A 15,081-nucleotide genomic window follows, 5' to 3' on the forward strand; every position below is an offset into this window, starting at 1 on the left:
TCTTGAACAATTTAAACACACTAATCAGTTTTTCCTGTTCACTGTCCATTCTAGTTACTTTCACTTTCAGCTTCTCACGTATTAAAACAATGCAGTGGCTTGGGTTCCAAGTGCAGCTGAGGAATGCTACTTTGTTAAAACAATTATTTCCCCTAGAACGTAACAAAAGACATTGAGCATTTGTATTGGTTTTAAGAATTTTGCAAAAGCTTGTCTTTTCAAAACCTAAGTTTCTTGTACAAATGTGATCTAAGCTCTCTAATTTTGTCCCCCTAATTTAACACAAAGCAAGTCCAAGTGCAGCCATTCCCTTCAATGGGCATCGTCCAAAGTCCACTGTAGTCAATGGGCAGTAGTAGGTACAGTAATGAAGCCACCAACCTATTTTCACATATGACACTGAATAGCCAACTGATAATTTTTAGTCCCAACAGACCTGGGCTGAGTAATAACTGTGAACAAGTGAAGGCTCATTATTCAATTATCAACCCCTTGAGCCATCCAGTCCCATGGAAGTAAAGACTTAAATTTACGAGTCACAATGATATCACTTAGGGCTAGGAGCTATCTAAAAATATATACTACATTAAACTGAACAGCTGACAGAGTTCAAAGCAGCATAAATATTGGCCATTTAAAAGATATTAACTATTCACATTCTGTTCAGGGAAGGAAGCCAAAAGGCAAAGAATAACAGAGATCACTTTAGCATACAATACTTCAGTCTTCAGAGGAACAGCCGTGTTAGTCTGTATTCGCAAAAAGAAAAGGAGTACTTGGTTAGTCTCTAAGGTGCCACAAGTACTCCTTTTCTTTTTGCGAATACTTCAGTCAAAATATCACAAATCACATAATTAAACAAAAAGCCTCAATTAGAAAAAATGCACTTGCTACTGGATAAACAAATTATCCTTTAATATAATTTGTGTTGTTGAGAATTCTTTCTGACAGTAAATTGCTCAAAACCAATCTTGGTTTTTAGACTCTGAGGACAAATCGACTCAAACTTCAGATACAATTAGTTAAGCTTTCTAAGACCTTTCTTCGCATTTGTACCACAAAACTGCCAGTTAAACAAAGGCTGTCAAACACTAGGATACTTACCCACTCTGTTTGCTCCTGACAGCATAAAGGAGAAAGCACAAAAAGATGACACCATAGTTACGAATAATTCAGCAGAAAAGGCATTTAGAAAAACATATGATAAAAAGGCCGCTCTGGTGCTGAGTGAGATACATGATTGCCAAGCCTTAGCTGTAGGAAAAGGAGGCTCAGACTGGAGTTTAGCAGCAGTAGACTACACCATTACAGTGGGGTCTGGTCTTGAACATTAAAAATAGTCCCCTTTATCCCTTGACCAGGAGGACCAATTACTGAGAAACGGCTTCTTCAGCCCCAGAATGGCAGAAAGGAAAAAGAGGACACATTTTGCACAGCTCTCCAGCAAATCCTTCCAGATAATTAAGATACAGTTAAAATTAGCTCTCGCTGTAACAACTTATAACACTCCCTAAAGCCTAACATGGAAACTCTGAGGAAGATGCGAAACAAGGTAACAAATAGGGAGTTTCCTAGCAGGAGGAAATGGGATAGTATTGAATGAGATGCAATAGGGCTGGATTCACATAGACTGGAACAAGTAGTAGTCCAACAGTCTTTCATAATATTAACTCCTCATAAAACACTAACATTATACTCATTTATTCAGGCATTAATTCTGGTCCTTACAGCAAACATAAGACATTACAACATACACCCTAGGCCACTAGGATGACATCTTACAAAATAAGAAGGGCACCTCGTGAAAGGTGTATGCAAGGGATCTGTATTGCATTCTAGTTTACTAGGAAGCACACTTTATTTTCTGGCAGCATTTGCCTACTTTGTGTTTTGTTTGCTTACATGTTACAACAGAATGTTCATCCAGGAGGTAAACCAGCCTCATCAAACCAGCCCTTTCAGAATCATTCAGTGTGCTGAGCACTGCGTAGGTAGAAGCATACACTGGGGAAAAACAGGTGCTTTGGAAGGGAACTAGTGATTGATATTATCATAGGGTATGTCTACACTAAGGAATAAGGTCGAATTTATAGAAGTCGGTTTTTTAGAAATCGGTTTTATATATACGAGTGTGTGTGTCCCCACAGAAAATGCTCTAAGTGCATTAAGTGCATTAACTCGGCGGAGCGCTTCCACAGTACCGAGGCTAGAGTCGACTTCCGGAGCGTTGCACTGTGGGTAGCTATCCCACAGTTCCCGCAGTCTCCGCTGCCCATTGGAATTCTGGGTTGAGATCCCAATGCCTGATGGGGCTAAAACATTGTCGCGGGTGGTTCTGGGTACATATCGTCAGGCCCCCGTTCCCTCCCTCCGTCCGTGAAAGCAAGGGCAGACAATCATTTCGCGCCTTTTTTCCTGAGTTACCTGTGCAGACGCCATACCACGGCAAGCATGGAGCCCGCTCAGGTAACCGTCACCCTATGTCTCCTGGGTGCTGGCAGACGCGGTACGGCTTTGCTGCACAGTAGCAGCAACCCATTGCCTTCTGGCAGCAGACGGTGCAATACGATTGGTAGTCGTCCTCGTCGTGTCCGAGGTGCTCCTGGCCACGTCGGCTGGGAGCGTCTGGGCAGACATGGGCGCAGGGACTAAATTTGGAGTGACTTGACCAGGTCATTCTCTTTAGTCCTGCAGTCAGTCCAATTGAACCGTCTTATGGTGAGCGGGCAGGCGATACGGACTGCTAGCAGTCGTACTGTACCATCTTCTGCCAGGCAGGCAAGAGATGAGGATTGCTAGCAGTCGTATTGTACCATCTTATGTCAGGCAGGCAAGAGATGAAGATGGCTAGCAGTCGTACTGTACCATCTTCTGCCGAGCAGCCATGAGATGTGGATGGCATGCAGTCCTTCTGCACCGTCTGCTGCCAGCCAAAGATGTAAAAGATAGATGGAGTGGGTCAGAACAAGAAATAGATCAGATTTGTTTTGTACTCATTTGCCTCCTCCCCTGTCTAGGGGACTCATTCCTCTAGGTCACACTGCAGTCACTCACAGAGAATGTGCAGCGAGGTAAATCTAGCCATGTATAAATCAGAGGCCAGGCTAACCTCCTTGTTCCAATAAGAACGATAACTTAGGTGCACCATTTCTTATTGGAACCCTCCGTGCAGTCCTGCCTGAAATACTCCTTGATGTACAGGCACCCCCTTTGTTGATTTTAGCTCCCTGAAGCCAACCCTGTAAGCCGTGTCGTCAGTCGCCCCTCCCTCCGTCAGAGCAACGGCAGACAATCGTTCCGCACCTTTTTTCTGTGCGGACGCCATACCAAGGCAAGCATGGAGGCCGCTCAGCTCACTTTGGCAATTAGGAGCACATTAAACACCACACGCATTATCCAGCAGTATATGCAGCACCAGAACCTGGCAACGCGATACCGGGCGAGGAGGCGATGTCAGCGCGGTCACGTGAGTGATCAGGACATGGACACAGATTTCTCTGAAAGCATGGGCACTGACAATGCATGCATCATGGTGCTAATGGGTCAGATTCATGCTGTGGAACGCCGATTCTGGGCTCGGGAAACAAGCACAGACTGGTGGGACCGCATAGTGTTGCAGGTCTGGGACGATTCCCAGTGGCTGCGAAACTTTCGCATGCGTAAGGCCACTTTCATGGAACTTTGTGACTTGCTTTCCCCTGCCCTGAAGCGCATGAATACCAAGATGAGAGCAGCCCTCACAGTTGAGAAGCGAGTGGCGATAGCCCTGTGGAAGCTTGCAACGCCAGACAGCTACCGGTCAGTTGGGAATCAATTTGGAGTGGGCAAATCTACTGTGGGGGCTGCTGTGATGCAAGTAGCCCACGCAATCAAAGATCTGCTGATATCAAGGGTAGTGACCCTGGGAAATGTGCAGGTCATAGTGGATGGCTTTGCTGCAATGGGATTCCCTAACTGTGGTGGGGCTATAGACGGAACCCATATCCCTATCTTGGCACCAGAGCACCAAGCCGCCGAGTACATAAACCGCAAGGGGTACTTTTCGATAGTGCTGCAAGCTCTGGTGGATCACAAGGGACGTTTCACCAACATCAACGTGGGATGGCCGGGAAAGGTGCATGATGCTCGCATCTTCAGGAACTCTGGTCTGTTTCAAAAGCTGCAGGAAGGGACTTTATTCCCAGACCAGAAAATAACTGTTGGGGATGTTGAAATGCCTATATGTATCCTTGGGGACCCAGCCTACCCCTTAATGCCATGGCTAATGAAGCCGTACACAGGCAGCCTGGACAGTAGTCAGGAGCTGTTCAACTACAGGCTGAGCAAGTACAGAATGGTGGTAGAATGTGCATTTGGACGTTTAAAGGCGCGCTGGTGCAGTTTACTGACTCGTTTAGACCTCAGCGAAACCAATATTCCCACTGTTATTACTGCTTGCTGTGTGCTCCACAATATCTGTGAGAGTAAGGGGGAGACGTTTATGGCGGGGTGGGAGGTTGAGGCAAATCGCCTGGCTGCTGGTTACGCGCAGCCAGACACCAGGGCGGTTAGAAGAGCACAGGAGGGCGCGGTACGCATCAGAGAAGCTTTGAAAACCAGTTTCATGACTGGCCAGGCTACGGTGTGAAAGTTCTGTTTGTTTCTCCTTGATGAAACCCCCCGCCCCTTGGTTCACTCTACTTCCCTGTAAGCTAACCACCCGCCCCTCCTCCCTTCAATCACCGCTTGCAGAGGCAATAAAGTCATTGTTGCTTCACATTCATGCATTCGTTATTCATTCATCACACAAATAGGGAGATGACTACCAAGGTAGCCCAGGAGGGGTGGTGGAGGAGGGAAGGAAAATGCCACACAGCACTTTAAGCACAGCACTTTAAAAGTTTACATCTTTAAAATTTATTGAATGACAGCCTTCTTTTTTTTGGGCAATCCTCTGTGGTGGAGTGGCTGGTTGGCCGGAGGCCCCCCCACCGCGTTCTTGGGCGTCTGGGTGTGGAGGCTATGGAACTTGGGGAGGAGGGCGGTTGGTTACAGAGGGGCAGCAGTGGCAGTCTGTGCTCCAGCTGCCTTTGCTGCAGCTCAACCATACACTGGAGCATACTGGTTTGGTCCTGCAGCAGCCTCAGCATTGAATCCTGCCTCCTCTCATCACGCTGCCGCCACATTTGAGCTTCAGCCCTGTCTTCAGCCCGCCACTTACTCTCTTCAGCCCGCCACTTACTCTCTTCAGCCCGCCACTTACTCTCTTCAGCCCGCCACCTCTCCTCACGGTCATTTTGTGCTTTCCTGCACTCTGACATTATTTGCCTCCACGCATTCGTCTGTGCTCTGTCAGTGTGGGAGGACAGCATGAGCTCGGAGAACATTTCATCGCGAGTGCGTTTTTTTTTCTTTCTAAGCTTCACTAGCCTCTGGGAAGGAGAAGATCCTGTGATCATTGAAACACATGCAGCTGGTGGAGAAAAAAAAAGGGACAGCGGTATTTAAAAAGACACATTTTATAAAACGAAAAGGAGTACTTGTGGCACCTTAGAGACTAACCAATTTATTTGAGCATGAGCTTTCGTGAGCTACAGCTCACTTCATCAGATGTGGCTACACTCTTTCAGGGTAAACCTTGCTGTTAACATTACATACATAGCACATGTGCTTTCGTTACAAGGTCGCATTTTGCCTCCTACCACCGCGTGACTACCCCCTCAACCTTCCCCCCTCCCTGTGGCCAACAGCGGGGAACATTTCTGTTTAGCCACAGGCAAACAGCCCAGCAGGAATGGGCTCCTCTGAGTGTCCCCTGAAGAAAAGCACTCTGTTTCAACCAGGTGACCATGAATTATATCTCACTCTCCTGAGGATAACACAGAGAGATAAAGAACGGATGTTGTTTGAATGCCAGCAAACATACACTGCAATGCTTTGTTCTACAGTGATTCCCGAGTACGTGTTACTGGCCTGGAGTGGTAAAGTGTCCTACCATGAAGGACGCAATAAGGCTGCCCTCCCCAGAAACCTTTTGCAAAGGCTTTAGGACTACATCTAGGAGAACCGCAAATGCCAGGGCAAAGTAATCCTTTCACATGCTTGCTTTTAAACCATGTATAGTATTTTAACAGGTACACTCACCAGAGGTCCCTTCTCCGCCTGCTGGGTCCAGGAGGCAGCCTTGGGTGGGTTCGGGGGGTACTGGCTCCAGGTCTAGGGTGAGAAACAGTTCCTGGCTGTCGGGAAAACCGGTTTCTCCGCTTGCTTGCTGTGAGCTATCTACAACCTCCTCCTCATCATCATCTTCTTCGTCCCCAAAACCTGCTTCCGTATTGCCTCCATCTCCATTGAAGGAGCCAAACAACACGGCTGGGGTAGTGGTGGCTGAACCCCCTAAAATGGCATGCAGCTCATCATAGAAGCGGCATGTTTGGGGCTCTGACCCAGAGCGGCTGTTCGCCTCTCTGGTTTTCTGGTAGGCTTGCCTCAGCTCCTTCAGTTTCACGCGGCACTGCTTCGGGTCCCTGTTATGGCCTCTGTCCTTCATGCCCTGGGAGATTTTGACAAAGGTTTTGGCATTTCGAAAACTGGAACGGAGTTCTGATAGCACGGATTCCTCTCCCCAACCAGCAATCAGATCCCGTACCTCCCGTTCAGTCCATGCTGGAGCTCTTTTGCGATTCTGGGACTCCATCATGGTCACCTGTGCTGATGAGCTCTGCGCTGATGAGCTCTGCATGGTCACCTGCAGCTTGCCACGCTGGCCAAACAGGAAATGAGATTCAAAAGTTCGCGGTTCTTTTCCTGTCTACCTGGCCAGTGCATCTGAGTTGAGAGCGCTGTCCAGAGCGGTCAGAATGGAGCACTCTGGGATAGCTCCCGGAGGCCAATACCATCGAATTGTGTCCACAGTACCCCAAATTCGAGCCGGCAACGTCGATTTAAGCGCTAATCCACTTGTCAGGGGTGGAGTAAGGAAATCGATTTTAAGAGCCCTTTAAGTCGAAATAAAGGGCTTCATTGTGTGGACGGGTGCAGGTTTAAATCGATTTAACGCTGCTAAATTCGACCTAAAGTCCTAGTGTAGACCAGGGCATAAAGACCTCTTGCATCTTACTCATTATCACCTCTTCTCTGACACAATGGTAAACTGGGAAATGTATGCTATTAGCTCAAGTATATTGGCATTGCATTCCTCAATAGCCACCTCATGGAAAACTCTGAACACCATTCAACTTTTAGAGAGATCTGCCTGTGGTACTTCCAGTATTCCCTTCTCTCTTGTTTTACTACTACTAAGGACATTTGTACAAAACAGGATTGTAATGTATCTGGACCTCCACACTGGAGCTACTCTGATTGATGAGCTGAGGATCTGGTCCTAAAATCTCCAGTGAGAAGTAAGCAATATGAATAGAAGTGTTAGCTCTTAATCAAAATCCTGTTTTCATGCAAACATTTTAAATACTTTAAAATGCGGGTAAAATGGAATAAAAATATGACAGGGGTGAGGTAAATAACATGCAGTATTTTCCATGAGATGCCAACAAGTCTTTACCAAAACTCGTGCTAATAATAAGGCATCTTGACTTCCTAAATTATACCATGCACAAGTACCACACTGATTTTTAAACTCTTAACTTGCCACCCTATTTTTAAATCTCACTTTTTCAAAGTCACAGTTAAAGGCATATGCCCCCACAGTGTCAAGTCCTGTTGTGATCTCCTTACTCCTGTAATTTCCTGCAAGATTTCTACCAACAGAGTCATAATGACGTGATTAGAAACATATTTGCTGGATGAGAGAACAGAGGGTGATTGGTGTTATATCACTTGGATCAGATGCATGCCTGAATGAAAGAAACATGTAGATCTCCAACTGCAACATATGAAAAGAGAAAATAAAGAGAGGGAAAAAATGGAGGAGAACCAAAACAAGAAGATCCAATAGACAAAAATTACTTTTTAGAAAATAGCAGCACTGAAATGTATCTCAGTTATGCCCTACCAAAACACTGCAGCAAGAGACTGAAGAAAAAAATGTAACAAACCACTCTTTGGAGCTCTGCGTGGTTTGCCCTCATTGGCAGTGGTTGATGGTCTTGCGGTTTCTTCCCCTGTCTCTCTCCCACTGGACTGTTCACTCGCTGTGGAGTCAGCATCTGAAGGGGAAACTCTGCAGCCATAAAAAAAGAAGATATAAAAAAAGATGAATGAAATGTTAGACGGGTTTATAAAGGGCTATAGCCAGCAGGTACAAGGAGATCCCATAAGAACATATGTTGGTAGGACTTTTAAAGTTCTTTTGATAAAGAACTTTGTCTTATAATACATAACTGATTACCTTTGTCATGAATGTGGGAATTGCAAAATTGTGGCAATGCTGTGCCCCGTGACTTCACTCATACACATGACAGGATTGTTAAGTAACCTGTTTTTACTTTTAAAAAGGTAATCTTAATTGTAACAGAAAGCCCTTCACATTAGCAACTAGCAGGATTACTTTTCAGGCAGAAAAGTCATCTGTTACTTCAAAAGTAATATGACTAAATGTGTAGTTAGTATCAGAGTATGAAGTTACCAAGTCCAGCTACTAAAGTAACTCTGAAAGTAAGTCCACACTGATAGTTTTGCTAACTATTTACGCCTACACTCAGCCAGGACTATTAATATTTTATTTACTCAATACAGTACAAAACAAAAGAAAGATACAATCCCTTGGTTTCTACACATCGTAGACATAGCTTGTCTATGCAGAAACACATTAGCATTATTGTTATCCCATCCTTCCTCCTCAGCACCTCTGTTTACTTGTTTGTCTTAGATTTAGATTGTAAACTAACTGGGGCAAAGATTGTGTCATCTACATGGCTGTTCAGTATCTAGTAAAATGGGGCCTCCATCTATTTGGGCATTCAGGAGCTGCAGGAATACAAATAACCTACAATTTCTTATATCATTCAATTTAATTAGCTCATGGTAGGTATATATAGAACAATTAAAGGCAATCTTGTGGTTTTCCCCACCAGCCTCTGAATTGCATGCGTATTTCAGCTGACAGCTATTCAAAAAACAGAATACAAAACAATAACGGGACAAAATACACTAGATGCAACTGATTCTAAATTCAGCACTTCAGCAGAGGATTAGCTGATGCGATAGTATGCATATTGGATATATAATCTTGTAAACATTCATAGTCTGTCTGTGCACTAATGCAATGGTTTCATGAAGCGGACTAGTTGGTCCACCAACCTTGCTAAGTGCCAGATTTGGCAGATATTTGATCCAGTTACTAAAGCCTTCAACTAAAGGTCAGCCTTCCCTAGAGAGTGCACACTAAGATAAGTGCTGCTCAGGCAGATGAGTTCATCAAAAGTTCAACCCACCACATGCACTTGTTAGCGTTCCTAACTCAACTTCCCTCACCCTATGCATACTGCCAGTCTATCTATAGAACTCTATACAAATTCTCTTCCTGCAAAAGTAGTATATTGGTTATTCAAATCCCAATACAAAATACTCCTGGAAAAAAGAGAATCACTATAGTATGTACAAACCTTCCTCACTACATAATCTTTTTTATAGACAGAAGAGCTCCACAAACAGGAAAGTGAGAGCTGAGCTCTCTCTGTTTGAGCACCTCTTTGTCAGAACATAAGAATGCCCTTGCTAAGTCAACACCAATGGTCCATTTAGTTCAGCATCCTGTCTTCCGACAGTGGCTGGGGGCAGATGGTAGGGAGGGAATGAACAGAACAGGGTATTTATTGAGTGATCCATTCCCTGTTGTCCACTACTCCCAGCTTGGGGCAGGCAGAGGCTTAGGTACGCCCAGATCATAGGGTTGCATCCCTGACCATCTTGGTTAAGAACTAATCTAATTCTTTTTTGAACCCAGTTATACTTTTGACCTTCACAACATCCCCTGGCAACAAATTCCACAGGTTGACCGTGTGTTGTGTGAAGAACTACTTCCTTATATTTGTTTTAAATCTGCTGCCTATTAATTTCATTGGGAGACCTCTGGTTCTTGTGTTATGTGAAAGGGTAAATAACACTTCCTTATTTACTTTCTCCACCACCATTTATGATTTTATAGACATCTATCATATCCCCCTTGTCTCTTTTCTAAGATGAACAGTCTCACACTTTAATCTCTCCTCTTATGGAAGCTGTTCCAGACCCTTAATCATTTTTGTTGACCTTCTCTGTAGTTTTTCCAATTCTAATAAATCTTTTTTGAGATGGGGTGACTAGAACTGCATGCAGTATTCAAAGATGGATTTATAGGGTGGCATTATGATATTTTTCTGTCTTATTATGTATCCCAGGGATCGGCAACCTTTGGCACGCGGCCCATCAGGGAAATCCGCTGGCGGGCCGGGACGGTTTGTTTACCTGCAGTATCCGCAGGTTTGTCTGATCGCAGTTCCCACTGGCCGCAGTTCGCCGTTCCAGGCCAACGGGGGCTCTAGAAAGCAGCGTGGGCCGAGGGATATGCTGGCTGCTGCTTTCCGCAGCCCCTATTGGCCTGGAACGGTGAACTGTGGCCAGTGGGAGCTGCGATTGGCCGAACCTGCAGACGCTGCAGGTACACAAACCGTCCCAGACCGCCAGCAGATTTCCCTGATAGGCCATGTGCCAAAGGTTGCTGATCCCTGATCTCTCTCTTTCCTAATGGTTCCTTACATTCTGTTAGCTTTTTTTACTGTCTTTGCACCAGAGAACTATCGCTGGTGACTCCACGATCTCTTTCTTGAGTGGAAACAGCTAATTTAGACCCCATCACTTTGTCTGTATAGTTGGGATTATGTTTTCCAATGCGTATTACTTTTCATTTATCAACACTGAATATTTTGTTGCCCAGTCACCCAGTTTTGTGAGATCCCTTTGTAACTCTTTGCAGTCGCTTTGGACTTACCTGTCTTGAGTAATTTCATATTGTATGCAAACTTTGCCACCTCACTGTTTCCCCGTTTTTCCAAGATCATTTATGTATACGTTGAACAGAACTGGTCCCAGTAAAGATCCTTGGGGGACCCTGCTATTTGCTACTCGACACTACGAAAACTGACTATTTATTCCTACTCTTTGTTTCCCATCTTTTAACTAGTTACTGATTTATGAGAGGACCTTCCCTCTTATTCCATGACTACTTAGTTTCCTTAGAGCTTTTGATAAGGGACTTTGTTAAATGCATTCTGAATGTCCAAGTACAACATATCCACTGGATCACCCTTGTCCACATTTGTTGATACTTTAAAATAATTCTAATAGATTGGTGAGGCATGATTTCCCTTTGCAAAAGCCATGTTGACTCTTCCTTAACATATTGTTTTCATCTATATAGCTAATAATTCTGTTCTTTGCTATAGTTTCAACCAATTTGTCTGATACTGAAATTAGGTTTACTGGTCTGTAATTGCCATGATGGCTTCTGAAGCATTTTTAAAAAGTCAGCATTACATTAACTATCCTCCAAGCATCTGGCACAGAGGCTGATTTAAACCACCAGTTACACACCTCAGTTAGTAATTCTAAAATTTCATATTTGAGTTCCTTCAGAACTCTTGGGTGAATACCATCTAGTACAGGTGACTTACTACTATTTAATCTATCAATTTGTTCCAAAACCTCCTCTACTGACACTTCAATCTGGGACAGTTCCTTAGATCTGACACCTAAACAGAATGGCTCAGGTGTGGGAATCTCCCTCATATCTTCTGCAGTGAAGACTGATGAAAAGAATTCATTTAGCTTCCCCACAATGGCCCTTCCTTGAGTACTGCATTAGCACTTTGATGGTCGAGTAGCTCCACTGGATTTTTTGGCAGGCTTCCTGCTTCTGATGTACTTAAAAATGTTTTTGCTGGTAGTTTTCATGTCATCTGTTAGCTGCTCTTCAAATTCTTTCTTGGCTCACCTATTTATACTTTTATACTAGACTTGCCAGAGTTTATGCTCCTTACTATTTTCCTCAGTAGGATTTGATTTCCAAATTTTGAAGGATGTCTTTTTGTCTCTAAGCACCTCTTCTATTCTGTTGTTTAGCCAGGGGGGCATTTTTTTGGTCCTCTTGCTGTATTTTTTATTTGGGGGGTTACGTTTAGTTTGAGCCTCTATCATGGTGTTTTTAAAAGTTTCCATGAAGCTTGCAGGCATTTCACTCTTATGACAGTTCCTTTTCATTCCTGTTTAACTAATTTCCTCATTTTCCTCATTCTGTGCCTTTGTTCTACCTCCCACTCTTCGTCTTTTCTATTTAGATTTTTAGTAAATATGTATTTTATGGTAGCATACAAATGCCTTATTAGGGATTGGGGCTCCATTTTGCTGGGTGCTGTTGTAAGATGTTCAGGGCAGGGAATGTCCCTTATTATGCATTTGTACCTTGCATAGCACAAAAGGACCCTGATTTCAGTTGGGGCCTCTAGGTGCTACTTGAATAAATAAATAGTTTATATATCATAAGTCTCTTCCATTTGATCAGCCCATCATGTCAGCCTCCTCTGCCCACTAATTAAATTTTCAAACAAGCACCTTTGTGCTTTCTCCCATGTTGCCCCTCATACTTATAGTAGCTCCCCGTAAACATCAACAAAACTACTTTATTATCCTCCTTCAAAACCCTCCTCTGCCATGATGCCTACAAAAAAAACCCTTGACAACAGTCAGGCTCGTGGCGTGCTGAGACCACAGGCCTATCATGTTGACCAACACTGGTTTATTGTTCTCTTCTAGCTTCCCACCTGTCTGTATCCATTTGCTATCTCTTTTTTTATGCATAGATTGTAAACTCTTTGGGGCCCAAATCATCTTTTTGTTGTGTCTGTACAGTACCTAGTACAATAGGGTCCTAGTCCATGACTCAGTATTTCAGTAAATACAAATAACAAATATGAATATTCACCATACTGTTTTGTACAGCATTATATTGAATCAGATTCTGTTTTATTCTGTACATACCCACAAAACCAAAGAACTGAAGGAATGATCCATAAAATATAAATCTGTAATGTGTCCGTCTTTCCCTCCCGCAGGGAGAAAATGTTTTAAACGTCTCACTGGCAGCTGCACATCAACATATTATGAAGTGACTCCACAGCTGAGCCTACATGGAGATTGCACTTCAAGCAGGGGGGGAAATGCCCACATTTCAAATTTGGCATAATGATTTTTTAAGTAAAATATTTACTAACTTATCCAGAGGAAACATTTGAAAAAGCTTCTTTTTGAAAATTTACCATGTTTTCCTTTGAGTCCTGCTAAAACCCTCAGACACCACAGAGCTCTCAAACTCCAAACTACTCTCTCTCTTTTCACACACTTACACATTCTGATAATCTCTCTGACACAGGCCACTTTTGAAATTTTAAAATGAAACACATGAACTCATCTCTCTCATTTAGAATAATCTAATTGATCTGAGCCAATATTAGCTGACAGAAGTGACAAATTCCTTCAACTGCTTCTGTTTTCTGGGATGCTGCTAGCCTTGGTCCCTGACTCACTAGCTCTACTCCTTACAAAGCCCATGGGGAGGCAGGGAATATGGGGGATGGGCTCTGGAGAAGCCCATGTGTGGCAGCAAGGGTGTCAGGAGGCCAGAAGAGTGAATGAAGCTCTGAGGTGTATGAGGGATTGAGTGGAGAGGTGTGGCGATTTATAGGGGTGAGTTGGGGTGCAGCGATCTGACACTGAGCAGGGAGAGTTAAGTGGGAAGGAAAAGGGGATGCCCATCCTCTGCTTTCTGGCACACCATGCTGCGGAGAACCAGAGGAGTCAAGTGCTTCTGTGCAGAGGCAATGATATACCAGGGGTTCCCCACAGTTCTGCCAGTGCAATGCACTAGGGAGTCCAGGCAGCAGCAGATGAAGAGCCCTTCAAGTGCTGACAAATCAGTGCAGAGGCAGCGTGCTGCTTAGACCCCCAAAGCACCACCTGTATGCCCCTCATTCTTCCCAGCAAGCCTCTCCACCCAAAATATTCTCTCCACACGCACCCCACACTCCCTCTCCACATCCTCACCCACCATCTCTCTTGGTTTCCCCCTGTCATAATGCAGCAGCACTGTGGGCAGCCAAGGTGGGATCAGCAACCATGCTGGGGGACACAGCAAGGGACAAATGGCTGTGTGTGTTGGGGGGCATCAGGGTTGCAAACAGGGATGGTGAAGAAGGGGTGGGAGTGAGCAGAGATGTGAAGGGGAGAGGAGGAAGAATGGTGGAAAGTGCAGCGGAGAGGAGCTCTGTTCTGCTGAGCCACTTGTGGTTCATCATACCATGGCTCCTCGTCTCTGCTTCATTTCTTCCCATCAGGCCCCACCCAGCTCTGGCCCATTTGTCCCACATTTCCCTCTCACAGTCCAAATTTCTGTATGCCCCCACAGCCCAATCAACTGTCATGCCTGGCTACACCCCTGCACACCACTCAGTACTCTCCCGGCAATGCCACACTCCTTTCCCTCACAGACTTCCTCAATGCCCCCCCCCACCCCCTGCACTCTTCCTAGGCACCCACTTACAGTAATGATACAATCCTACACCCCACGTCCTCACACAGCCCCGCTCCTCCATATGCACCTCCTACCCATCATCTTCATCCATCACACACCCTGCTAATTCTCAACCACATTCAGCTTTTAAATACTGATATGCATCAACACTGATAAATGTGGTAAGGGAATAGGGTAGCATCAGCTCAGGGACTTGGGTGTGGAAGCACGGTGAGGAGTGAGGCTGTAGAAGTTATGGGTGCCAAAATTGCAAACACTTGATATAGGTGGTTTCATAAAGCACCAGTGATTTTCATTCAATCAGCACATTTGTGAGCGAGGAAGCCACCCGTCTTCCACAAACTAATATCCAGTCTCTTCTGCAAAGCTGCAACATATCTCAGTGTCCTGCTTTGGTGAGAACGATTCCGACAGCAGCTCTAGTGAAGTTTAGTTATGTGACATACACATATTCAGGAGAATATCAGAGTACCGCATTCCTTCCTCAGTATGCTGCACAAGACAGAGAGAACTGGGCTCGTAGGAGACCTTCCTCATCACAATACTCAAGATAATTAATAGCTCTATGAGAGAGGAAGATG

At 44.6% G+C, this 15,081-nt stretch overlaps 1 protein-coding gene across 5 annotated transcripts in view; it reads right to left on the reverse strand.

Moving 5' to 3' along the window:
* The window catches only part of KIAA1549 (KIAA1549 ortholog), a 204,986-nt gene that overhangs the window by 24,602 nt on the left and 165,303 nt on the right, over positions 1–15,081 (reverse strand). For 4 of the 5 annotated variants that reach the window (XM_075123048.1, XM_075123050.1, XM_048830956.2 and 1 more), the window contains 2 exons: positions 8,034–8,158; positions 1,105–1,119 (listed from right to left, as the gene is read on the reverse strand). In XM_075123048.1, the coding sequence (XP_074979149.1) occupies positions 1,105–1,119; positions 8,034–8,158 (140 nt within the window). The remainder of the gene's footprint in view (positions 1–1,104; positions 1,120–8,033; positions 8,159–15,081) is intronic. The other variant, XM_048830947.2, reaches the window with a different exon arrangement.

The sequence above is a fragment of the Caretta caretta genome, chromosome 1, assembly GCF_965140235.1.
Source record: "Caretta caretta isolate rCarCar2 chromosome 1, rCarCar1.hap1, whole genome shotgun sequence".
In the NCBI taxonomy this organism is placed as follows: domain Eukaryota; kingdom Metazoa; phylum Chordata; order Testudines; family Cheloniidae; genus Caretta; species Caretta caretta.